At 49.2% G+C, this 26497-nt stretch overlaps 1 protein-coding gene across 1 annotated transcript in view; it reads right to left on the bottom strand.

Annotated features, from left to right (window-relative positions):
* Positions 1 to 7199: 7199 nt before the first annotated feature.
* Positions 7200 to 26497, bottom strand: part of ROPN1L (rhophilin associated tail protein 1 like) — a 266828-nt gene continuing 247530 nt past the window's right edge. Inside the window, exons 4-5 of the mRNA XM_078685744.1 lie at positions 25111 to 25286; positions 7200 to 7473 (exon numbers count right to left, since the gene is read on the bottom strand). Coding sequence (XP_078541870.1) covers positions 7407 to 7473; positions 25111 to 25286 — 243 coding nt within the window. The 3' untranslated portion in view covers positions 7200 to 7406. The remainder of the gene's footprint in view (positions 7474 to 25110; positions 25287 to 26497) is intronic.

Below are 26497 nucleotides of genomic sequence, written 5' to 3'. Positions count from 1 at the left end.
TGTATAACTTATGTAGCAATGGTGTCAGGGTTTCCCGGTACGCTTTATAATATTCGGCGGGCAGGCCGTCCGGCCCCGGGGTCTTCCCGGATGTCATGGACTGGATTGCTTCCCCAACTTCCTCCAACGAGAGGGGCGCATCGAGCGTCTTCTTCTGTTACTCAGAGGCCGTGGGCAGTTGGATAGAGGCCAAGAACTCCTCCAAGATGTGCCTGGGGCCGATGCCCTGGGCTCTGTATAGCTGCGCATAGTGGTCTGTAAGGGCACAGTGGATTTCTCGCTGTGTATACACCATCTCTTCCCCTGCTGTGCGGAGAGCTCCTATCATGGCACCTTGCCCCTCTTGCTTTATCAACCAGGCCAGCAGTCAGCCTGCTCTGTCTGCCTTGGCATGCGTTCTGGCCATGTGCGCAGCATAGTTGTGGCACTCCAACTTCTTCAGGAGCTCCGCGTGCCGAGTGCGAAGGTCTCCCAGTTTATGCGCGTACCTACCCCCCTTTCCCCTTCCCGCTCATAGCACAGGAGCTCAGCCTCCAGGCGTGTCAGAGAGGCGGAAAGCGTCCTGCGTTTGTTCCATTTGGCTCCCATGCAGTGCCCCCGGGCCGCCACTTTATGTGCATCCCACTCTACCATGGCATTGCTCGCTGTCCCCTCACTGACATCAAAATACACGAGGATGGCCGTGCCCAGAGACGAGTGAAATTCTAAATCCTCTAGCGCAGCAGGCTGTAACCTCCACGTAGGGATAGGTGGGCGGTGCACCTCCCAACTGATCTGAAGCCACAGGGGATTATGATCGGAGTGTATTCTCCCCAAGTACTCCGATTGTGCAATAAGTGGGAGCAGGGATTGGGAACCCACTATCCTATCCAGTCGGACATGCAAGTCGTGGACTGTGGAATAGTAAGAGTAGAGTCTGTCTTCTGGGTGTAATGTGTGCCACAGGTCCTGTAACGCCCAGTGTGAAAGCCAATCCCTGAACGCCTGCGCATTGGATGCTACCGCTGCAGCTCGGAGTGGGGGAATGACCTGTCCAGGTGCACGTCTAGTACCATGTTGAAATCCCCGCCAAGCAGCCAAGGGAGCCCAACATAAGGTTGGAGGACCTGGGTCATCTGCACTAGGAAGGATTGCTGATCTGCGTTCGGGGCACACAGTGATCCTAATAATACCTCCTGAACATTCAGTTTCCCTCGTACTAGGGAATACCGACCCTCTCGATCCACCTTTGTTTCTTCACATATAAAAGGGATGCCTGCCCTCATCCAGATCAGGGTTCCGCGTGCATGCGCCGAGAAGATCGTGCCATAAAATCGCCACCTCCAGCATCTGCGGAGTTTGTCAAGCTCTGTCTGGGTCATGTGGGTCTCTTGCAAGAGGGCAATCCCCACAGCGTGCCGTTGCAGGTAGGAAAAGACAGAATAGCATTTCGATGGCGTGTGCATGCCACGTATGTTCCAAGTCACAACATTAGTGTGCGTCATGTGTCCGGGTAAGTCATTACAGCGCAAGGCAAAGGGGGCGCTGCGGGGGGGCCGGAGTTGCGGTCCAAGGGGAGCGTATCAGTGTGCTGCAACTTAAACATAGTAACAACCTCAAACAATGCAACTAATGGGGCGAATCCCCGAAAGGGCATACGTCCAAACTTTAGTGGAACACTTATGGTGAAGAGCTAGTCCAGTGTAGTGGCTGATGGGGTGTGTGGTATGTCAGCAACTAGTCTGCTCCACGCCCCTGTCTCAAGCCTCCCGTACTCGCAAGAGGTGTGCGATGAGTCATAGGCTGGTCAATCTTGCAGGAGCGGTGTGGGCCACAGCAATGTGAACCGGCAACCACAACCTCTGTGCAGCGCGTCCCATCCCCCGTCTAGCAAGGCATCGCAACCTCTGCCAGCCAACATCCTCCGGGCCTGAGGGTCTTGGTCCTTTCCACTGCCCCGTCTCCTTTAGCCAGTCCCAAACATCCGATGGGTCATTAAAGAAGCGGGTCCCCTCCTTTGAGACCACCCTAAGGCTGGACGGAAACAACAGGGAGTAAGGCAACTCAAGCTCCCGCAGTTGGCGCTTCACTGCCATGTAGGTGCTCCACCATCTCTGAACGGCTGCTGTGTAGTCTGGGAAGAACATCACCTGACCATTTCCCACAGTGAGGTCGCCTAGCTTCCTGGTTTTGCGGAGTACCACATCTCTGTCCCGATAGTTAAGGAGCTTGAAAAGGAACGGACGGTGTCGAGCTCCCGGCCTGGGTTTCTGCGCTGGCACTCTGTGCGCCCTCTCAACCACAAACTGCAGCGATAGCGCCCCCCCCGGGGCAGGAGATCACGCAACCAGTTATTGACGTACTGCTCCGGATTTCTGCCCTCCTCGCCCTCAGGGAGACCCACCACGTGGACATTGTTGCGCCGAGAGCGCCCTTCCGCATCCTCTATACGGTCTTCCAGCGCGTGGACTCGGTCATTCATATCTTGGAGCGCTATAGTGTGGTTTTGCACCACAGGTTGGATCTCCTGAGTGTTTGGCTTTGCAAAGCGACCGACTCCGCTAGCTTAAGATGATCAGCATGGAGAAGAGTAAAATCCGATGTGACTTTGTCGATCCTCGTCTCTAAGGACTCCTTTGTTTGCTCCAGGGTGGTGCCAATCCGTTCCACCGCTGCTAGCACAGTGTCCATTTTGGCCGCAAGGGCCGCCGCTTGGGGCTCCATGCTTCCACTCTGGCGCCCCAGTGTAGGTCCCAAACTGTCAGCCCTCGACTGCCCATTTTGTACTTTGTCCCGCAGCCGGCCCATGACTAGTTGTTGCGCCATTGGCATCCGTAGATGGTCGTCGATTCGGACGAGCTTGAGCAGCTACAGGTCACCAATGCCCAGGCCCCCCTCTTTGTATGCCAAAAAGAAGATCTGCTGTGACGGTCCCACAGCAACGTTGTCAGCAAAGGGTGATCCCCTCCTGGATGATCGCCGTCACAGTCAGGGAGCCAAACGCGCCGTATTGTCCACCGGCCCTGAGGATTGTTGAGCCTGCAGTACACCTTCCTCGTGCAACACCAGGGTATGCCTCAGCCTTCTTCAACAGGTGCCGCACTGTTACTCCCGCCTCTCCGTTAAACACAGCTCAACTCCACCAGGCGCCTTCGGCCGTTGATCGTTGCAACTCCCCGGCAGGACAGGCACAGCACACCTATGACGCTCTTGCCGCTCAGGGCTCCCCCTATGCTCAGTGCAACTCCAACACTAGGGGGACGCCACTCCAGCCTCAGTCCTATCCGAAATAGCGCTGCTCCCAAAATGGCGCCCAAGTCCCAGCGCTGCAGGCTATAACTTCTCAGTCCCTCCCAGCGGGCTTTCCCCCGGTGCCGCCGGGCATTTCCAGACACAATAATTTCATGAGTTCCCACGCTAGGGGGCTGCGCTTCAGTTATTCCACCAGGCATAGTGCAATTCCCCACTTACTCACAGCCGGGTGGAGCCACTGCTTGTGCCGTGCTCCGCGCCTCGCTCGCACGGCATGTGGGCCTACATTTCGTGGGAGTGTTTGTCGCGCCCCAGCCCAGAACTCCTGCCGGGCCTCATGCCGCATGTGCCACCACACCAGCCGCCGATCATGCCAGCCCCACAGCTCACAAATCACCAGCTGCAGGGGATCACCTCCTTATATAGTCCCTCCAAGGCCACAACTCCACAGCTGGCCAGTTCAGGGCCAGGATCTGGGCCCTTCCTGAGCGTTACGACCTCCGATCACAGGGGTAGCTGATGCCTCCTGGAGCCCCCCCAGGCCCTCTTCCTCCACCTACACCTCTCGTGACACCCAAGTCTTTACCAGCCGCCTCCTCAGGTTGCGGGCGGCCGCGTCAGATTGCGCAGGCTGCAGGCCGGGACGCCTCCCTCGGTGCCTCACCGTCGTCGCAGCCTCCCTTCCGCCCCAGGCCTTGCTCCTCACCTTTGAAGGTAGACAGTCGCTGTGGCTGGTAAGATGGGGCCCGCAGATCTTATCAGGCCTCGGTGCTTAGGCTGCGCAGGGCCCGGTCCTCAGCGCCCCGCTGTGAATCATGGGGGCAGCCCGCTCCTCCACAATCACCGGGCTCACTGCCCCGGCTCAAGACCTGCTGCACCGGTCTACGCTGTTTCACCACCCGCCGGCTCCCGGGACCCTCAGCGTCGTCCGTAATAGCTCATACGGGCCGCAGTTCAGGGCCTCTCCACTGGTGTCCCGCAGCCAGCGCGCACCCGTCTCCTACCCCGGGCCGTGCTCCTCCTCGCGGGCAGCCGGTGATTACGGGGTCTGCCAATCCTCGTTTACACACTGGGGCAGCCTCATCAAGCCGTCATGCACCTCCGGGGCAGCACAGAAGCAGATCACAGCGCCTTTTGTGATGTCCCAGCATCACCGCAGGCCCCGCTGACAGCCGTTGGGTCCTGGAGCGCTTTTCGTGCCTTTGCCTCTGGCGCCGCTCCGCTACAGCCGGACCGCTGGTCTCTCTCCTGTGCCTTCCGGGCGACAACCCCCAGGCCCCACAGACTCCCCGCTGCGTCCCTTCACCGCTCCTGCTTGTGGTAATCACGGGAGACACCTCGGTAGGATATACACCAGGATAATTAGGGGTCGTATGTCAGAGCGTTATCAGATCGCGTCCGCCATGTTAGCTGGCTGGCCACACCCCCAATGCTGCAGCACGGTTATTACTGGACATTCCAAAACATAAATTAGCTTCCCAAGCACTGATTCAATGACACTAGCTCCCCATACCTAAACGTTTTCATTTTAAGGCACTTTGTATTGCCTTCAGGGCTTAACAAGCTTTCAGCCCTGACTACCTGATACAGTGCTTTCAATGCTACATCCCAACACGCCCCCACCCTCATCTACAATTGGTAATCTTGCAGTCCGCAGATTTAAAATAGCCAACTGGGGTGGGAGAGGCTTCATCGTATGCACCTCGAGGCTGTGGAATTCTCTTCTGACACAACTTAAATTTAAGACAAAACTGGTGGACTTCAGGAAACATCTAAAAACCTAGCTCTTCAACAAATAACTCTGGCATTTTGGGATTTTCTTAGCTGTAATGTCTGCTTAGCACCTAGACACCCTTGGGTAATTGTTGCGCTTAAATTTAATTTTCATTTCGTCTCTCACATCACCTCCTCTATCACACTACTAGTGCCACGCCCCAAGATAAGGAGTGCACCGCTCAGGTTACACACATGCAACCAAAACACTTCCCACATAGGATCACAACACTCTGACAATCAAGCACCCCACATGATGTAGAATGCTATCCTTCTGAAAAGGCACTTCAGTTATCAACACTCGGGAATGAAGTGTTATTTAAGTAAAACAATACAATATTTGTTCACCAATCACTGAATATGGAAACCTAAATTATAATGCTTGGAAGGTGAAGGAGTTTGACTGCTCACCTACGTTGTGCTTAAAGTATACTTTTATGAATGTTACACTTTAATTCCAAGGTAGCATAAACGTAATATGGCCCTCTGCTGTGGATGCTAGAAGGCACTGATTCTATCTGTCGCTCAAGCCATTCATGGTGGAATGATATAAGACCATATGCCAATTTAGAGGAAAGCTTATTGGCAGGCTAAAACTCTCAGGGCCTCATTTACAACAAAATGATGCAGCACAGTGTTGCAAGCCATTTTGCTACGCAAAGCTGCATCATTTTAAAAGCACAGGCTGCATTTACAATATGATGCATCCCTGTGCTTTCTCGTGTGCTTGTACTCAATTGGCTGTCATTAGTCAACGCAGACACCCTTGCACCATGGTGCAAGGGTGCCTGTGTTGCGGGGATGAGTGCTGTTGTGCAGGAAGGGACACCTTCCTGCACAAAAACAATAATTTTAGCAAAAAAACAAGGAGAAATAAAAGCATTTCTCCTCGTTTTGCCTCATTACGACTCTCTTGGGGAGGCGTAGGATTGTGACGCACTCTCAGGTTTACGAAACATTGTAAATTTAGGAAGGCAGCCGAATCCATGGGTGTTTTGCTTGGGAACACCCACAGGAACACCCATGGCACGCCCCTTTCACGCAAAGCAATGCATAAAGACGAGCTGCATTTACAAGGCCATGAAAAGCCATGCTGGGTGGCTTTGCGTGGCCTTGTGAATATGGTTTTACAAAACACAACGGAACCCAAGTGATCTGAGAGGCATCAGGGGCATATGACTTTGCCTGAGTTCTTTAAAATCGCTTTTCTCGATTACTGTCCCACTTCCTAGGTCACTTTTTGATCATGATGTAAATGCAAACAATGATATTCCTATTGGTACTTCTACAACACAGCCTTTATTAAATTGCTGTGTTGATTACTACGATTTATGCATGTAGGGGACCACTGTTCTTGTAAATTTGGGCCATCACACTGTGCGTCAAAATAAAAGTGACGCACCTGTGGCGCAAGGGGCTTGTAAATCAATCTCTCCCAACATCAGAGGTACAGTTCAGAAAGATGTTTCAGATACTGCTAAACAGCGTGCAAATAATTGTGCAGGTCCAGAAAGTTAGTAAAACAAAAAAAACACAAACTGAGGTGGGTAGGCAGACAGCGCATGAGGGCGGAAACTGAAACCAAGCAGGAGAGATGACGGTTAACATGGTGTGGCTGTTTTAAGACTGAATGCTTCATGAAGTAATGGTCAGTAATGGGGTGACACAGTGGCATATGCTAAACTTTGATACTAGAGATCGGATGAACCCAGTGTTTCTGAAGTACGGGTACATAGAAAATTCCACCATTCCAACAACTACATACACTGAAGGCCAGTGCTTACCTTGAGCCAGTGTTTGCTGGTGGGGTGACACAGCCACCTATTTTTGGATACTGGCAATAACATTCCTCCACCGGATATTGACCGCCAGCAAGAGTGAGAAAAACAAAAATCGCAGAGGCAGAGAAAGACTGAGGAACCAGCAAGAATGAGATAAAGATGAAGTGGGCGTCTGTCTGGTGGTGAATTTAAGAGGCATAATGTGGATTTTAGACTACCAGCCCTGGTATTCAGTATGTGACATTTAAAAGCACCGGACGTGTGCTTCTCAACAGAGCTTCTGGAGTCGGCACTCATTCTATTACAAATTAAGCTCTGCAAAATCCCAACTAATTTTTAAAACCTCCGTGGAATACATCAGACAACTAATGTCAGCCAGGCTCAAATAAAATAAAATCAGAATGACAACCAAAGTTATGGAGAAAGAAAAGTTTTTCTAAATACCTTTTTAATATTATAATAAATACAACAACTCAAAGTTGACTTTTAATTTCAAACTGGGCTCTCAAATGTTATTGATACGTTATGCGTTTCCAGCCGATAATATCGTTCTCTGACAGTAAAGAAGCAATATCACTTTGTTCGATGTAGCATCCTTGTGCAGGGGTTGGAAAGAGCGCGTCAAGAAAGTGGTGGACATAAAGCGTTCATGAAGTTTCTGGGTTGCACCATTCCATTCTGGCGATCCCTGGGGAGAAAAGAAAGGTCATAATCAATTTGACTATTGTGAAGGTTTCGTGAAACAGTAATATAGCAAAGAAGGAAACAAGCACACCTGATAATGCGAACTGGGTAATGGAGATCATCAATAAATTAGGGTAAATTAAGCTATCCTCATCATATAACTTTATTTCGATTACAAAGATCTTAAAAGTACACAGCACAAGAAGGGTAGAATACAAAATATATAAAAGAAATGTTCATAATTTTTTTAAAGACTTGGTTGCCATAAAAAGATTTAAAAAGCAGGGCTGGTGAAAACAAATAAAATGTACAATGTCTCATACAAGTAATCTATCCCAAACATATGAATGCATATTGTGTGCTCTGACTGGCCCTGGAGGCAAATGAGCGTCTTACCGGCCATGCTATGGAGCTAAATTCAATTGTTCGTGTAAGTTTTTAAACCGCCATTTTGAAGTAGCCGTGAAGAGAAAATAATGTACTTTGGGGCATATTACCAAGGGTGGCGATAGGCAATTATTGCCGGTTTAGCGGCCGTTTTCGGCTGCTAAGCGGCAATAATTCTATCGCTCTATTAGCAAGCTGTCGCTAACTGATGTTAGCGACAGCTTTTAGGCGATAGCGAGCAGTTTGGGGCCCGCTTTGCATGTCAGCGATATTTATCGCTAATGACATGCAAAGTGGGCGTACCCAACCTGTTAGCGACTGAAAGCAGTCCCTAACGTCGCTATCGCCTAATAGCAAGGCAGGCGTAGCGATGGAAATATTCCCGCTATCGCCAAAAACTAACGCCTGCTCAGAACAGTTCTTAGCCATGTTATCCAATGGGAGGTGGATAACATGGCTAAGAGTATTTTGTCGCTAATGCGTGAATATTGCTGTATTCTCAGCAATATTCACGCATTTTGCCGCTATCGCCGAAAGAAGTATCGCTTTGGAGATAAACGTTGCTGATAGCAAGTTTTCTCAGCGATAAATTCCGGCGATGCTCAGCGATAAAAAAATTGTCGCTAAGCCTATTTTTTTTTTTTTGCTGAAATTTATTTTATTGTTGCATCAAAGTATACAGGTACAGTGTAATTGATCTGCTGACATGGCCTCAACATTCAGCCACGAACAGCCAGGCGTGCAACGTTTTTTAGTAACTATATAACTGGTGCTAACATACATTTTCTTGAATGATCAATGTAGATCGTACAAACATGTCCGCAGGTCGGGAAACAGTGAATCTATATCGCCAATGGGGCGGTGGATAATAGCAGGTATATAGGATCCCACCTTGAGAGCGTTGGATCAAGGTCTGCACTGTCCATACAGTGGTGGCACCTGATAACGAGGGGGACAAAAACCGTGGGTGGGAAGCATATGGGCGCTAGCAGGGTCTAGGCAAGGGGATACTGGCGACGGGCGTCAGGGGGGGGGGCCTCGGAGCTAGTTGGTCTGCGCACCATGAGAGGGGGAGGGAGGGGGATAAGAGGGGTGAGCAGGGGGTGAGTACCCCCGGGGATGCAGGCATCGAGGTGGGTGGCATGGCATACGAGAGTGTGATCAGGATGTAGAGGGTGCCGGGAGACGGTCCCGGGACGGTTGGTACCATGTAGAGGTTATTGATTCTCTTGGGTGGGGGGGGGGGAGGAGTAGGCTGGTCTTCTGCATGTGTGGACTGTCGGAAGCTGTGGAGGAGCATGGCCCAGTCCATGGACAAGGGAATTTTACGCGCACCCCTGGCTTCTTCCTCTCTAAGGGCATCCTCTTCCGCCGCCGCCCATTTACCAACCGCGCCCCTCCATGCCGCTACAGGGGGACCCTCCGGGGAGCGCCAGCGCATGGTTATACATCTGTTTGCCAACAGGAGTGCTAATGATACGAAACGTCTGCGCACTGGGTCTCCCTTGGGAACATGAAAGATGCCTAGTGCACTGGACTCCCAGGTAGCTAGTGTAGTGAGACCCGTGAGGTCTGCCAGAGTGTCATGTACCGCCCGCCAAAAGGGGTGAAGGTTGGGGCAACTCCAGAACATGTGCCGAAAGTCCGCCGTAGGGGAGCAGCATCTGGGGCAAAGGAATGTTGTGGAGGGATAGAACTTCTGCAGGCGCGCTGGGGTGAGGTATGCCCTGTGTAGGATGTAGTATTGGATGTTCTTGAAGCGGGCGTTTCTAGAGACGCGTTTAGGGGCCTCAAGTGCTTTAGTCCATTCAGAATCGTGTAGTGCGCGACCTATGTCCTCCTCCCATGTGGCTCTCAAAGTCGTAAGGGGAGTATGTGAGAGTTCCCGGATGGACTTATATAACCAGGTGATTAAGTGGCGTCCCACCCCCATTTGTAGGATTGTGTGTATTACTGGATGCGTGTCTGGCTCGCCGGTGCTGAGATTAAAATGGGGCCGGTATCCGTCAAGCAGCTGTCTATATCTGAGGAATTGGCCTGAGGGGAGTCCGTATTCAGCGGTCAGGCGGTCCAGCGATTTTAGCTGGCCTTCCTCGAAGAGTGATTCCAAATCCGTGATGCCACAGAGAGACCACTCGGTGAGCAGTGGAGCGGTGAAGTAAGAGTCCTGTCTGGGGCCGCCTATCAGTGGCAATAGCGGGGAGTACGGAGGTCTATTAGGGGACAGCCATCGCCACTTGAAGGGGGTATGTGCGCCGAGGCTTGGTGCCCGGGAGGAGGAGACGGGTGAGTTCTGGGGTTGCGATTCTGCCGGCCGAAGTGACAGTCTCCTGAGGGTAGCGGTCCGCCGTCCAGTAAGACAGCCATTGGAGTTGTGCCGCGAGGAAATACGCCTCGAAGGATGGAGCTCCGAGTCCACCCTGCGTCGTGGGAAGTTGGAGGGTTTTCAGGGCAACCCGGTGACGGCCCTCGCCCCAGATGAGGGTTCCTAGGAGGGAATCGACAGCGCGGAAGAAGGACCTGGGTGGTATAACCGGTAGGTTTGTGAAGTGGTAAAGGAGTCGGGGAAGCATCACCATTTTAGCTAGGGCTATCCGTCCTATCGGGGCCAGGGGGAGTCTATTCCAGAAGGCGACAGTCGGGCGCAGACTAGCAAGCACTGCGCGGTGATTACCCTCAAGCATGGCCGCCGGAGAGTGGTATAAGCGGACACCGAGGTATCGGGGAGCCTCCGCGGACCATGAGAGTGTATGTGGACCGAGCTCGACCTCCCGGGGGGGTAGGCTCGGGTGTAGGGGGTAAACTGTGGACTTGTCCCAGTTCACCTGTAGGCCCGAGGCGTCTGCAAAATCCACCAGTGTCGCTCCTATGGGGGCCAGGTCCGTTTCGATGTCCCGGACGTATATGAGGAGATCGTCCGCGTACATGGACACGCAATGCATGTCATCCGCTAGGGGAATGCCCCAGTTCACACCCTCCAGGCGTAGCCGAACCGCCAGCGGTTCGACCGCTAACGCAAATAAGAGCGGCGACAGGGGGCACCCCTGTCTTGTGCCCCACCGAACTCCGAATGCTGGTGATATATGTTTCCCGATCCGAACTCGGGCGGTGAGATCGGTATACAGGAGGCGTGTGTACGCCATGAGTGTCGGACCGATATTAAGGCGCCGCAGGACAGAGAAGAGATAGGGCCAAGTGAGGGTGTCAAATGCCTTTTCCAGGTCCATAATGAGACAGGCGGCGCGAGGAAAGCGGTCACGCACCTGATCCTGGACATGGAAGACTCGACGGAGATTCTGGGAGGTGTTTCTTCCCGGCACGAAGCCGCATTGGTCGGGGTGGACCAATGGGCGAATGATCTTCGCATACCGGTCCGCCAGGATTTTCCCCAGGATCTTACAGTCGGCAGACAGGAGCGTGATGGGGCGATACGACCCCAAATGGAGTGGGTCTCTGTGGGGCTTGGGAAAGGTGACGATCACGGACTCTCGTAGTGACTGGGGCAGCCTGCCTAGATGAAGAGACGCCCCAAACACCCGCGACAGACGAGGGACCACCAGGGGGGAAAACATCGAGTAGTATTCCAGTGGGAAGCCGTCCAACCCCGGCGCTTTGTTACGAGACATGGCCCGTATCGCCTGGGTGATGTCAGATGGGGCAATCTTGGCGTCGAGGGAGCGTTTGTCGGTGTCCGATATTGTGGATAGAGTCAGAGGGTCTAGAAAATTGTCTACAGAAGATGGGGAGTACTGGGTCGGGGTCCCGTACACTCGTGTATAATGACGCTGGAACGCCAGGAGAATCTCGGCTTGTGAGCGCACCAACACACCGTCCGGGTTGATAATATCTGTGATTGGCTTAAGTTCGGTGTCCTGCTTCGCCATCCAAGCCAACAGCGCCCCCGTTTTGTCCCTGTCCTTATGCATCCTAGAGGCGTAAGCCCTGAAATTATACTTCCGGAGATCGGCGCAGGCGGTCTGATATTCCGTCTTGGCCTCGGCCGTGAGCACAGCGTGCTCTTCCGAGTCGTCAAGTCGTTTAGTGAGTGTGGCTAAAGTCTGCTCCGAGGTCAGGAGCGTCCGCTCCAGGGTGCGGCGAACCCCCACCACCTGTTTGATGCATTCTCCCCTAGCCACCACCTTAAACGCGTCCCACTCCACTAGCACCGACGACGCCGTGTTCGCGTTATGTGCGAAGTAGTCCCGTATGCAAGTTTCATGCATGTCTCTGAATACTGGGTCGGTCAGGCAATCCCGAGGAAGGCGCCAGGTGGGGACCGGTGGGTGAGGGGGGCGCCAGGTTAGTCGCACAATGTGAGCGTCGTGATCCGAGAGGATCCGGCCCAGGTAGTCCGTAGACGTGATCTTAGGGAGAATTGGTGCAGAACAGAGGAAGCGGTCTAGGCGGACCCGGAGGTTGTGTGGGATCGAGTGGAAGGAGTAAATGCGAGCCAGTGGGTGGAGGTGTCGCCATGCGTCAGTGAGCGCCCAGTGTGTGACCCAGGTCCTAAAGAGTTCTGCCTGTCGGGGGGCCGGGGAATGTGCGGGAGGAGGATGTGAGCGGTCCAGGGTGGTGTCCAGTGTGCAGTTAAAGTCGCCCCCCAGTACCCACGGGACTGTGGTGAACTGGGCCAGAATGCCCGTGAGGTGATCCCAGAATTTATCCTGGTCTGTATTAGGGGCGTAAATGCTGCCAAGGAGTATTCCCTGCCCGTCCAGTATTCCCTCCAGAAGCGCATACCTCCCCTCTTTGTCCACCACCCGTCGGAGCACCCGGAAGGGAGTACCCGGTCTGACCCAGATCAATGCGCCGCGTGCAAATGCTGAGTATTGCGTGGCACAGAGGGTTCCACGCCATTTAGATTGCAGGCGAGTGAGTTCGGTAGCATTTATGTGTGTCTCCTGAAGGAGTGCGATATTGGCTGACATGCGTCTAATGTAGGCGTACACAGAGTATCGTTTGCTGGGCGTGTGCAGGCCCCGTACATTCAAAGTAAGGATGTTAATGTCTGAGCGTGGGATTGCCATTCCTGGGGTGCCGTGGTAGGGATGAGGGTCCCCCTATAATACCCAAAAGTCGCCTGTGTATATGGGTCACGTGTGTTCCTGCGCGCCAAGCTTCCACAATTGTAGGGGAGGGACGAAGGGGAGTAACAACTAGTATAACCTTGGGTGGGTAACAGTCCCAATACTGGGGATATAGCACCGGAGGTGGCATATCCAAACTAGTATCCCACTAGGGGAGAAATACAACAGTTAACTGCGGGGGTGGCAGCATGTGTCGCTGCTGGGCCTGTGCGCGGGTCGGGCTCCTGTAGGAGAAGAGTCCATCGCTCGGATGCACATGCTATAATCAGGCAAAACAGTCTAGGCACCTAGACATCGCGCAATACAACAGGTGATCATTAGAAGGATACAGGAATCGACAGTTCATTGTTCATGAGGAGGTGTTAGGTTGGTCGGCCAGGGTAGCGTCCAATGTAGGTGCCGCCATGAGTGGGGAAGAGATCGGGCCAAATCCCGACATCGTTCCATCGCTGTCGCGGTCTTTCTCTGGGGTGAACAGGTGTGGGTGACTCTCTAGGTCTGATGCCGGGGGTGACGTGTGAAGCTCGACCACCGCTCGCAGGGCATCTCGCCGCTCTTGCATGATTTGCGCGAGGTCGGGCGACCTTGTGGGGGAGGACGCCTGGCTCTTGGGGCGGCCAGTCTGGGCACGGTTCGCACCCCGCCGTCTAGATCGTCTGGGGTCGTTGTTGCGGGCCCTCTGGGGTCCGGGCTTAGGGATCAGCGGGCAGTGAAGTTCAGCCCAATCCTGTGCTTCCGTCGCCGTGGTGAAGAAGAGGGCTTTCCCATTGTACAGTACTTTGAGGCGGGCTGGGAACAACAAGGAGTACTGTAGGTCGTTAGCGCGAAGGCGCCTCTTGACTTCCAGAAAGGTGGATCGCCGCTGCTGGACCTCCCGGGCGTAGTCCGGGAACACCATAACATGTTGATCCTCCACCTGCAGGGGGCCCACTGTCCGGGCTGCTCGGAGTACCGCGTCTCGGTCTCGGAAATGTAGGAATTTAGCTAGCATGGGTCGTGGAGGGAGGCCGGGTTAGGGTGCCCGGGCCGGGACTCTGTGGGCCCGTTCGATGGAGAAGTACGGTGATCTCTCACTCTCCGGGGTGAACGATCTGGTCCAGGATTCCATATAGGTCAGAGGATCCGAATTTTCAATCCCCTCCGGCAGGCCCAGGACGCGGATGTTACATCTTCTCGAGCGTCCTTCCAAGTCCACCGTGCGCTCTTCTAGGGCCTCCACACGACGAAGTACCTCTCTCATGTCCTCCTCCTGCATCTTCACCACGGGTCGTAACTCGGTCACGGTCCGTTCGCCCTCCTTTACCCTGTCCGCCAGTTTACGGTGTTCGTCTCGGATCAAGCTAATGTCCGTCGTCAGGGCACCTAACCTCTCCTCCATTGATAGGCGAGACATTTCGATCGCCGCCAACACCTGGTCCAGTTTCGCCGACAGTGCAGGGTCTGTTTGTGACGTATTGGCTTGCGTCCACGTCCTGGTGTGTGGCATCTTTTCAACGGCCGTTTCAGGGACAGCCGTCACCTGCGGGGCCCTTGGCTTCCCCATAGGTACTGTCGGGTGGGCCACCGGGTCTCCGCGCCCTCCGGGGATAGCAGACGTATCAGGGCCAGAGGCAGTCCAGTGTCAATCGGTCCCCCCCGTCCTCCCCGGCTTCAGGGCGGCTCTCCTCCGTCTCAGGGAGCCTTCACCAGTTCAGGGCGCCAGATGTGGTCCGTGGCCGCTGGGGCCGATGGCCACGGCGTTAGGAGGCCCTGCGGGTGGCGCAGTGTCAACCCCGGCCGGGGGGGCCAGAGGTCAGGTGGTGGGAATCCGAGGAGGACCAAGGCGGCGGACAGCCACCGGCAGCGTCTCGAGGTCTTCCACACCTCTTGGTGGCAGATCGGAGGGTGATCAGGCTCCCAGTGTGTGATCAGGGTCGGCACCTTGGAGCCCCGGTGTAGCGGCTGCCACTTTGCGCGCTCGGGCACTGGAGCGAGAGAGGGTATAATTTACAACAAGGGGGTGGTGAGGGAGAGGGCGCGGTCCGGCGCAGACCTCTGAGGGCCGGTCTCGCTGTTGTTCCGGGACTCTTCGTGGTCACTGGTACCTCCTTCAGCACGAGCGGGGCACCCCCGCCCTCGGGGTGAGGCTCGTGTTTTGCTTCTGCGTCAGGCTTCCATGGGCGCCATTTTAGGGTCAGGCACCCGGGATCATCAGGCGACGTGTGGCGGTGAACGCACTCTGGGTCCCCCAGGTAGGCAGCGACCTCCTATGGGGCCCCGAGGGAGGAGGGGGCCACCAGGGCGCCGGCGTCGAGATCCTCGGGGGGGGGAGGGGAGAAATCCGCACTCACCGCCCTCTGTGTAGGTTGCGGGCTTCCGGAGTGCCCCGCTCGCGAAGGCGACCCGCTCGTTGGCCCCCCGCAATCCGCGGCGGCAGGCCGGCTGAGGCTGGTGGCCGGTCAGGTCCTTGGCGGGGAGACAGCTCCGGAGCACCGGAGCCTTTGGGTGGTGTCCGCCATCTTGGGTGTCGGGACGCTGAACTGAGGAAGGCGCCGTCCGGTGCGCCCCCCCGGCGGGCTGGTCTCCTCACCTCCGCAGGCTCCTCCGCAGCAGTCAGCCGACCGCGTTCGCCGGGGCCGCCGTTCAGGGAGCCGTTCCTCAGCGGCTCGCTCTCCCTCAGGCCAGAGCCGCGTCCGCCATTTTCAGGGGTTGGCGCCACTCGGCTCCGGCAGAAGGCAGTCCGGCTCGTGCCGTCCGTCCGCAGCAGTTCCGGGTCTGTCGATGGACGCCCCAGTGTGTAGGGACATCACAGGTGCTTTCTTGGGCGAGTTGAGGCTCCCGGCGATCTCGGGAACTGGGCAAGATGCTAGCCCGATCGCGGAGCCTCAGCAGGACACAGCCGCCATCGTGGCTTGCTAAGCCACGCCCCCGTCGCTAAGCCTATTTAGCGATAAATATTGCTACTTGTTGGTAATATGCCCCTTTGTATCCATACCTGCATCACTAACAATGACCAACAATAAGCAATGTAGAATTCTTCTTTGTTTGATATCGTCTGCCGGGGTTTTGACAAATTGGGATATTCTTCACTTGATGACCCCTTTGATACATGGGAAACTATAGTAGAGCAACATTTTGAAACAAGTATTGGCAAAACCAATTGTCCTTGCATTGGCTGCCAATCTTTAGCTTTTCCAAAGTTTGTGGATGTTTTTATAAAACTGAGTGTTTGTGTGCGAGTGCCTATTCGGAAAGAGCAGATCATGTGCCTCATGCTACATGCTGTGGTGAGTGGAACACAAATGTGAATGACACACGGACAAAGTGGATGAAGAGAGTTGGCTTAAAGACCTTTAAGTAAGTGTATTATATATAGGTTTGTTAAAATAAAAAGGTGTTCTCTAATGTCAGAACTAAGAATATATCTCACAGTACCACATTGTCAGTAAACTCAGAGATGAGAGTTTACGATATAACAAGATAAGATATTCCGGTTTCAAAATCAGGCAGACTCAAAGTGTCAGAATCCTGAAGAAGTTGGGCGACAGGAGCTTCATGTCGCCAATACGAGCACCTTTGCTTTGGTTATGTTGTGAAGAAAGGGGCAGTCAATAGAAAAGCTAGTTTACAGTGACTGAAAGTCCAGGAGGCAGTAAGGAAAGGTGCTGCCCACAAAGAGTTCAGTAGTGAGGACCCTCCCATGAAAAAGCCATCTCCCCAGCCTTGGTGTTGTGCAGTGTGCTAACACAATAGACCCACACTGCTATGCACTTTTAAAAAGGCTGCTTTACAGCAACAAGCATTTGCAATGCAATCGGTCTTGCCTTTGGGATCTTATATGTATTTAGCTATGCAGCACATTAGCCTGGGTGCTGAAACATCTACTGTTCTTTAACATGGAGGGAAAGTAAGCACGATCACGTGCTAAGCAGCAATGATTGGAGAGGCGGAGCGAGGCACGTGTGCTTGTGCACATAACCGCAAGCTGGTGGACGGCAGGTAGCACTTTGAAAAGCCCCTTACTAAAGTCGAGAAAACAGCGCATGCGCTGCTCTAGGCTCGACCTAAAAAGCAATCCATTGTAATGGGGAAGCGCGCAAACTCCTTGAAGGAATGATAAATCCAATTAAAGAAAGCATTAAATAATTGTTTGCGATTTCTAAAGCGTTTAGACCCATTGAAAGTACGTGTTATGCCTCTTTAACAGAATAAGACTATTGGGTGTTTAAAACTCCAAGATTCAAAAGTTATGACTGTAGAGCTGTCTGCAGGCACAATCTCCAGGCTAACAAAAACACACACAACCAGCTACATAATTGCAGGAAAACCGCAGACAGCCAGGTTCACTCAACTTTTCAAAAGTGTTGCGAAAAAGAAGCTAGCCCTGGAGATTGAGATCTTTAAATATCCGGATGTTCCTAATGATTACAAATTATATTAGGGTCGCTTGATAGTTGGAATCGGTAGGTATGAATGCCTTTTCAGTTGTGAATGTCAGTTTATTGTTCGTATCTAAGTGAAATGCGGTCTTTAATGAAATATCGGCAGAATATCCTCGAGAAAAATGAATTCTGCAATAATTGACTGACAGGTTAGAGTACAAAAAGTCTGCAGTCAGAGAGATGTAATTGAAAACAGCATTACTGATGCCCGGGGATATTGCATGGAAGAGTGGAGGGGACGCAGGGTGGATAATTCCCATAGCTTGAGGAGCGGAGATGATGACGCATGCAATGACCACCACCCCTCATTACTGGCAGGCAGGTTCTATCTGCATAATCTCCTTCTGTCTCAGTATCTGAATGTATACATCACTCAAAACATATACATTTGTGCTCTTCTTGATACGCGAAGGCTAAGTAAGTAGTTTATCATAAAATGAACACACAGTTACTGAAGCTGGCACATATAAAGAATATATAAAGGTGTGTGCGATGTCAAGACTGATGCCATCAGTTTTGTCACTCGATGATGGCCTAAGCAATGCTTGTTTTTACTTGTCATATGAACTAGGACAGTCGCTAGTGGCATAAATGTTCTGTAATATTTATTTGTTCTTAAGTGTGGTAGGCTGTTACATATTTCCATTTGATTACGTCAGGGCTCTAATGGGAATAACAAATGTACAGCTTGATGAAAGTGACCTGGAATGTTAGAGTGCAATCAGACAGTCAGGCTGCCCATTTTAGATATTCTTTGAGGACAATTCCAGATATGTATGAAGTTCAATTAAAAAGCATGTCTAAGCAGCACCGTTTTAAGGAGTTGCTTCACGTGGGCGGGTAGTACTTTGAAAAGCCCCTTACTAAAATCGAGCAAGCAGCTCATGCGCTGCTCTAGGCTCGACCTAAAAAGCAGGGCCAGATACACAAAGGTCACCTTACAGCTTTGTGTAAGTTTACTACTTTTTGCTATTCACAAAGCTAAACTTCGACCAAAAGTCTATCTTTACTACATTTCGGTATTTACAAAGGTAAACTTAGACCAAAAGTCTAACTTTACTAGTAGTAACTTTGTGGATACCGAAAAGCAGTAAAGTTAGACTTTTAGTCTAAGTTTACCTTTACGAATACTGAAAAGTAGTAAACTTACAAAAAAGTGTAAATTTACCTTTGTGAATTGGGCCTGCAGTGTTTATCTCTGTTTGAAGAACAAAGGCTTTCTATGGAATTCGCTAAACCTCGTGTTATTGAATACCAAATAACGCTTGTTACTGATGGCATACAACCTTATCTTTAATTTGTTTATAATTATCAATAGAGGTTTGTTCTGACAAGAGTTAGACTTGATAATTTCTATTGACTTGTAGCCTTTCCTAAAACCAATGATTTGTCTATCACTTTAACAAAATGCTTGTGTGATGGCTCAGATAGATGAAAGCGCTTTGCACATAATGTTTGTATATTTTGTAAGACACATCAGAAATATTTTATTTTGCCTTTTTTACGTGACGATAATTTCAAACAATGCTGCTCTGCTTTATTGTTTCTACAACAATGAACATCTCTACCAATTTGTTGCAAGGTATTAGTTACCTTTGGTCAGTGATTTGCCTTAGGAAAAAAACGGAATTACTAGAATTAACCACGCTATGATGGGGTGGTGGCACCCTCTTCTTAAGTGCAATACTGCCATGCTGCAGTTTTAATACAATGTTATTATATTTTATTATATGGCTTTTAACACAATTGTGCAATATCGTTTTGTTTTTATTTATAATATATTGCTACTGTAATTTATTGTATGCTCTTATGTTTTTTAAAATCAAAATCGAATAGAGCAAATTACTGATTGATTGATTGGCCATAGTTGGGATTCAAGAGTTAACTGGCTCTCTTCTGGTTTCAGTTGTTTTTGGAAAGCTGCACATTTCAGGTAATTACCAAACCGTTTAAATCAGCAGTAGACAATCTCCCCTAGGGAGTTTCTCAAGCCTCTTCCTTAAGCCCTGCTCTATTAAATATACATGTCCAACCACTGGCATGTATAATGGAAAAGTAACACTTTTCCCTCTACTCTTATGCGGAAGATACGCAAATTGGAATTTTGCTCTTCGTAATGGACAACAGTACTTTTTCCAGTATAGCTCCCTGTCTTAAGGAAGTGGCACACTGGATGCAGCTCATCTGCCTAAAACTAAATGGCAGAAAAACGGAGGTGCTTACACAAGGCAAGTGCTTATACTAGGTAACCGACCCCAGCTGTAGGGTCCCCACGGTTGGCCAGCTGAGTTGGGCACATGTCCTACTCCCAGTTAGTTGATAAAGATCTAGCGGCCACATGCATCATTGTTGCCTTTTGCGATTTCTTAATTGCGAAAATTAAGGAATCGCAATTAAGAAATCGCAAAAGGCTATGCATTAAGAAATCGCAATTTTTTTGTGATTTCTTAAAATTCCTTAATTGCGATTCACAATTTGCGAATCGCAATTAAGGAATCCCTTCCCATTGATTCCTATGGGCCTAGAGGACCATAGGAATGAATGGGAAGTCATTTTCAATTTGCGATTAGCAATTTGCGAATCGCAAATTGAAAATGCAATTTCAAGGGTGCAGGGGGGGGCAAAGGACCCCCTCTGCACCCCTGAAATATAACTTTAAGTGCATTTTTCACACACACATGCCCCAAGGGCATGTGTGTGTGTAAAATGAAACTTTCAAAACTGCACTTTTGTGCATTTTTGAAAGTTTTCGCAAATTACCATGAAGGTCAACTTCATGGCAATTTACCTCTCCCTATTTGTGAATTCACAAATTTAAAGTTCATGCATTGCATTTAAGAAATCTCAAATTGCGATTTCTTAAATGCAATCGCAATTTTAGGAATCGCAACATGATTGCGATTTCTAAAATTGAGAGAAATATGATCATCCAAATTTTGTCAATTGCATTCGCAAACGGCCGAAAATTGCGTTCGCACCGTTTGCGAATGCAATTAACAATGATGCATGTGCCCGTAGGCCTCTAGCTGGGTGACAGACGGACCATGAATCGGCAAATTACCACAGTAGCAGCACGCTTCTTTGGATTACTTAGATGTCAAAGAAAGATCCTTTGGCATTTACCTCTGGATACGGAAAAAAACTGTAATGCGGGCTCTAATAATCTCTAGGCTGGATTATGGCAATGTGCTATACATAGGTCTCATGCACTCCTGGCTAAAGGGCTGCAGAATGACCAGAATACTGTGGCTCATCTATTATGCCATAAACCTTGCAATACTTCAGTATCCCAAGTTCTCCGCTAGCTGCCCTGGCTTCCTATATCGAAACACACTAAGCACAAAGCACTATGGGCCATATGTATCAAGCTAATTAGCATTCGCAAAGGCCGAAATTCTGCGAATTTCGGCCTTTGCGAATGCTAATTAGATAAATGGTATGTATCAAACATGTTTGATGCAAAATAAGGAATTGCAAAATTTGCTATTCCTTATTTTGCGATTGCACTTAAGGAATCGCAAATTTTGCGATTCCTTAAATGCAATGTATCAAACAAAAAATATTCAAAAATTGCCATTAAGGATTCGCAAATTACCACCAACTTCTAGTTGGTGGTAAGTTGCGAATTCTTTTCAAAAAGCTTTTTTACAAAAAAACACAGGTGCCATATGACGCCCATACATGCCCTAAGGGCATGTATGTGCGCCATATGCCCCCAAATGTCTTTTTCAGGGGTGCAGCAGGGTGTTCTTGAAACACCCCTGCACCCTTGAAAAAATTCCTAATTTGCGATTAGCAAATTGCTAATCGCAAATTGCACTTTCATTCCTATGGGCCTCCTGGCCCATGGAAATGAATGGGTAATTTGCGATTAGCAATTTGCTAATTGCAAATTAGGAATGCTAAGGAATCGCTATTGAAAAGCGATTTTGTACATACATACCGTTTTGCATTTCCTAAATAGCGATTCCTTAAAATTCGCTATTTAGGAAATGCAAAATAGTTTGATGGTACATATGGCCCTATGTTATGTATGTAAAGTCTTGCATTAGGCTGGACCTTTACATATACATTCTCTGGTTCGCCCATACACTGCTAAGTGGGAACTTAATTCAAGCAAATCCAAACTGGCCATCAATCCCAAAATTAGATGGACACAGCAAAGAGGTCGATCTTTTGCTTTTTGGGGAATTAAATTATGGAGTGTCTTGCAACTTAAACTGCATCTGTTCAACTCCTGTGCACTGTTTCAAATTATGCTTAAGCTGTGGCTATTTTACATCTTCCTCAACTTCCTTTGGTCTTTGAGTTACTTGCGCTGGGATACCCAATTGGGGTAGCCATGTGCTTTATAAATGTGATTTGATTTGATCTCCCCCTATATCTCCTATTAGCAGACGGCTTGGCTCCAAAAATCCTTGTAAGCACACACTGCTCTATGCAGATGAATGACTTTTGCTTTCATAGACTCCAAGGTAGGCTGAAAAGGTAGATAGATGCTACAGTTGCCTTTGCAAAAGTGGATAGGTTCATTATTTATTTGAAAACAAATAGTTGCCCTGAAATGTGAACCTATAGCTCATAATGAAAAATATTAATGTACGCTCACACACATTATTTTAGTGAAATTCTCTTGATACTTGTGAACATCAGGAGAGATTAAAAACAGAGTGGAGGAGGAGGGGATTTAATGTCAAGCATGGAAGGACATTACAGGTATTTTGTTACTCCCTGGCTCGGAAAGGATGGGGTATTAATTAATTAATGTCTGTTCTTGCTTTCACCATGTTGGGGATTGGTATCTGCGTCTCTCCTATTGCTTTTCCCAAGAGTAGGGGGGATAATTTACACCCCTGTTAGACTTGACCCTCTGTGCATGGTCAACCCTAAGCTTTTCGTCTTCATCTCTCCTGTTTTCTGAATTTCACTTTTGTAGGATTTAGGACTCTGCACACTTTACTACTGCTAACCAGTGCTAAAGTGCTTGGACTCATGCATTTAAACATAGTAAAGGTGGCTTACACCCAATTTCCACATTTAATTTAAATATAAGTCCCTAGTAAAGTGGTACTATATGTACACAGGCCCTGTAAATTAAATGCCCATAGTGGGTCCGCAGCACCTATTATGCCACCCACTTAAGTAGACTTTAAAACATGTCTCTGCACTGCCACTGCAGCCTCTGCACAGTTTTGAACTGCCAGTTGAACTCAGCAAAAAAACGTTTGCCATGTCTAAACCTTCCTTTTTAAAAGATATGTCAACCCCAAGGTAGACACAGAACAGCCAATGAAGCAGGGTGCAGTGTATATAAAAAGTTGGATACATTCCTTTAAGTTTTACATGTCCTGGCAGTGAAAACCTACTGCTAAGGCCTACCTCTCCCATACAATAATATTAGGTTACCTTATCACATTTAATAAGTGCTAACATTTGATTAGGAATAAGTAGAAATGTCATGTTTGGTCACATATTAATTGCAATTTAAAGTCCTCTTTAATGGTGAAGCAGGATTTTAAGTTTTAATATTGAAAATGCCAATTTTAAAAAGTATTTGACATTTGGTGCATGCAATTTGTGTCCAGGGTCTCATGACTGTGATTAAAGTGGCAGGTGGCCTTTGTGTATTCCTCTCAGTCATTGAGACAAAGGGGGTCTAGTGTTGGCAGGATGGACTATTCTGTCATGATGGGAGGGGTGGAGCTGCTCTGTGCCTCACTTACATTTCAAAGGGCTTGCCTTCAGCACACTCACAGAGAAGTTAACACCATTTTTTTGCCAGAGTAGACCTCTTGGAGTCTGGGCAGGGGAAGAAGGAAGTTTCCACACCCAGATGTGGGGGCAAGTCTAGAAGCTTCTCCCACTTCAAATGCTGGTACCAGGTATAAATATTGTACGCTCAAACCAACTCTTCAGTAGACTCCTGGACCTGCATAGAACCCCTCCCGTAGGACTGCCTCATACTTCAGAGGACTGCCCTGCTGCTTGAGGCCTGCTTTGTGCCTCAGAGATCTGCCCTGCTGCTTCCAGAGAACAGCCCTGCTGATTGAAGCCTGTCTTGTATCCCCAGAGGACTGCCCTACTGCTTGAAGCCTGCTTAGTTGCATGATCCCAGGACTAAAAAGTGACTCCAGGGGCTGGTTGGCTGGCCTCCTGTGTAAGCTACAGGGACACAAAAAGCTTCAACAACCTTGAATCCTGCAACTGGACCCTGTTTGAAGTGAGTCCTGCCCTCCAAGTGGTAAACACCCAGTCCTGGACCCTTGAAAGTGGTGCTAAAGGTGTTCAAACAGCCAACACTTGAAACTAGGGATTTAGAAAATGTTGCAGCAAAAAGTGACCTGAGACCCGACAGGAGACTGGGACCTACCTGCTCACTGGTCCACCCGAGGTGCATTGATGGTCACTGGACTTTGCGGTAACTCCCACTATATTCTTCTGCGCAGCAGCAAATCCTGTTCCATGGGACCGCTCAGGAAGAGTAGCTGGCGTCGTGGCACATTCGTCAGAGTCAGCCTGCAGCCCCGTCCTGATGGAGATTTTTGACCTCCCAAAAAGTGAACATAGAAATCTTCACTGCGACTTCGTTGAGCGGCTCCCGGACGACGACGCATCTTCCTTGGACATCACCGGATGCCTTGCCCCATTGAACTTTACCTTCCCAGTAACATTTCCTCATAATTTCTTCGAAGTTCGAAGGTAAGCCAAGACCTGGGCTAATCCACCTTGTGTAGCCGAACCGTGCTCCATCTCTGTCAGCTTTAGCTTTTGACTTTGCCCCGGTCTTGCACGAACAGATACCAGCGTTTGGTACTTCGATCTTTTACAAGCTATTTGTAACTGGAAACTTTAAAAACTCACAATTTCACTTTTACTGATAGGATTTAACTTGTTTTGGTGTCAAATTATTTATTGCATTTTCCTCGATTTTTCTAAATTGGTGGGGGATTTTTCTTGTGATGTTTTTCCACTTTATTACTGTTTGAGTGCTGCATGAATACTTAACACAGTGCCTCTGTGTTAAGCCTGACTGCGTTTGTGCCAAGCTACTTGAGGGTTAAGCACAGGTTAATTTAGTGACTTTTGTGGTTCACCCTAACAGAGATTGTGGTTGTCGCTTGAGAAGGGTCTACACCTCTCTCAATCAATAACCCAGTCTCCTACAACCTCGTTCCCGATTTGCCAGGAAGAGTGGAGAGAATAGTAAGTGATCTGTCACTCGCACATGTGTCCTGTAGCAAACTGGAAACAAGGCACAAGAGCGGGTGGCAGCTGACCTGCTACACTGTGGCTCTCAGCATTGTGAGTGCAAACGTATGTCAATACATGAAGGTATAAAGCATTGTTTTTATTGCATTAGGCATTCCTGTTACAATAGGAGACATTTTCTATAATTGATGTATAAATGCTCAGTTTGACATAGCTTAAAGATCAATTACATTATAAACTGGTTCTAGGTAACAAATTGTAACATGCTGGAAACCATTATTGCCCAAATCTAAAAAAAAGGAAAAAAATCCAAGTCAAGGATGGAAAAAAGCACATGACTGTCCTTGTGGTCTTGGCTTCAGGCTGCACATTCTTCCAGACATACATACCATTTTAACATTGTACTGAAACACTAGACTAGAACACATCATTTGTCCATGAATTCATAGTTCAGAGAGTACCAAAGGGAGCAAGCAAACAATGTAACAGAAACACATCTACTGGTGTAATTCTCACACTTTCTGAGATCATACTTACACTTCTTCTTGAAGACTGTTTAGAACAGATTCAGTTTGAGATTCTGTGATCTCTCCATCAATCTCAGCCAAATACAGGTACAAATACGTGAACGTCCCAAATGGAATTCTTGCAGGCCCACCTTCTGGATCTTCAGTTAAAATTTCACATGCATGTTTCAGCGCACTTCTTATGGACTATAAAAGTACCCCAAAAACAAGCAGAGATAATAGTGAGCACAAAATCAAGAGTTCTTTTGCAAAGGAAATTTTAAAAATACAGTAACTAAAATGGTAAAATATAAGTGCAAGTATAAGAGAAGGGCAATATACAGATGAATAGCAGTAATCGACGTGACTCAGGCTACATCCATGTGAATTAGTGTAGCCAGTGCGAACAGTCAAGACAAATTAAACAAGTAGAACGTGTGTGGGGGTGACATAGACATATGCACTAAGATAAAAGGTCTTCCGACTCCCAAGATAAGTACCCTGCTCAATACTTTAATGATAAGAAAGAAAATGGGAGCATGGGTATGAGGAGAGGGGGATTAAGAGGTGTGGGGGGATTATGGGGTAATAGGAAGGAAAAAGGTAGGATCCCCAAAGAAGATGCACACAGAGCAGTCCATATAATACGATAAACAACTACCAATCTCTGTAAATAAGAACAGGCAATCTTTACATTTAACATAATGTTATTTGGGTACCACCACAATCATACACAGATAGACTGGAAATTAAAGCATTCACTGCCCATAAAGACCCTAGTCTACATTCCAACCTATCCTGCAGAAAAAAATACAACATGTCTATCAGCCTTCTGAGGGGACTATGATGCTCCACACATTTGTCTCGGGGTACAGCCATTAAATTGTGGCTGTTACCCCGCATGTCATTACAACGCAAGCGTTACAAAAAAAATTGCTGTAAAGGGATATGCATTTCTAATGTAAGTATTAGGTAAATGTGGATTTCGGGGTTGTATGGGTGATTTTAGGATGGGTTTTGGGGTGGCATGGGTCATTTTAGGGTTTTGGGTGGGTAGGGGTTTCGGGGTGGCATGGGCAATTTTAGGGTTTAGGGTGGGTAGGGGTCTTCTGGTGGCAAGGGTAATTTTAGGGTTTAGGGCGGCTAAGGGTTTTGGGGTGGCAAAGGTCATTTTAGGGTTTGGGGTGGCATGGGTAATTTTGGGTTTTAGGGTGTGTAGGGGTTTTGGGGTGGCATGGGTAATTTAAGGGTTTAAGCAGGCGTGGGTTTGGGGTGAAATGGGTAATTTTAGGATTTACGGTTAGTATGGGTTTTGGGGTGGCATGGGTAATTTTAGGGTTTAGGGTGGGTATGGTTTTGGGGTGGCATGGGTAATTTAAAGGTATAGTGTGAGTATGTGTTTTGGGTGGCACGGGTAA

This window comes from Lissotriton helveticus, chromosome 4_1 (genome assembly GCF_964261635.1).
Source record: "Lissotriton helveticus chromosome 4_1, aLisHel1.1, whole genome shotgun sequence".
NCBI lineage: Eukaryota > Metazoa > Chordata > Amphibia > Caudata > Salamandridae > Lissotriton > Lissotriton helveticus.
The sequence above is the reverse complement of the archived record's forward strand: the minus strand, read 5'-3'. Positions and strand labels throughout refer to the sequence as shown.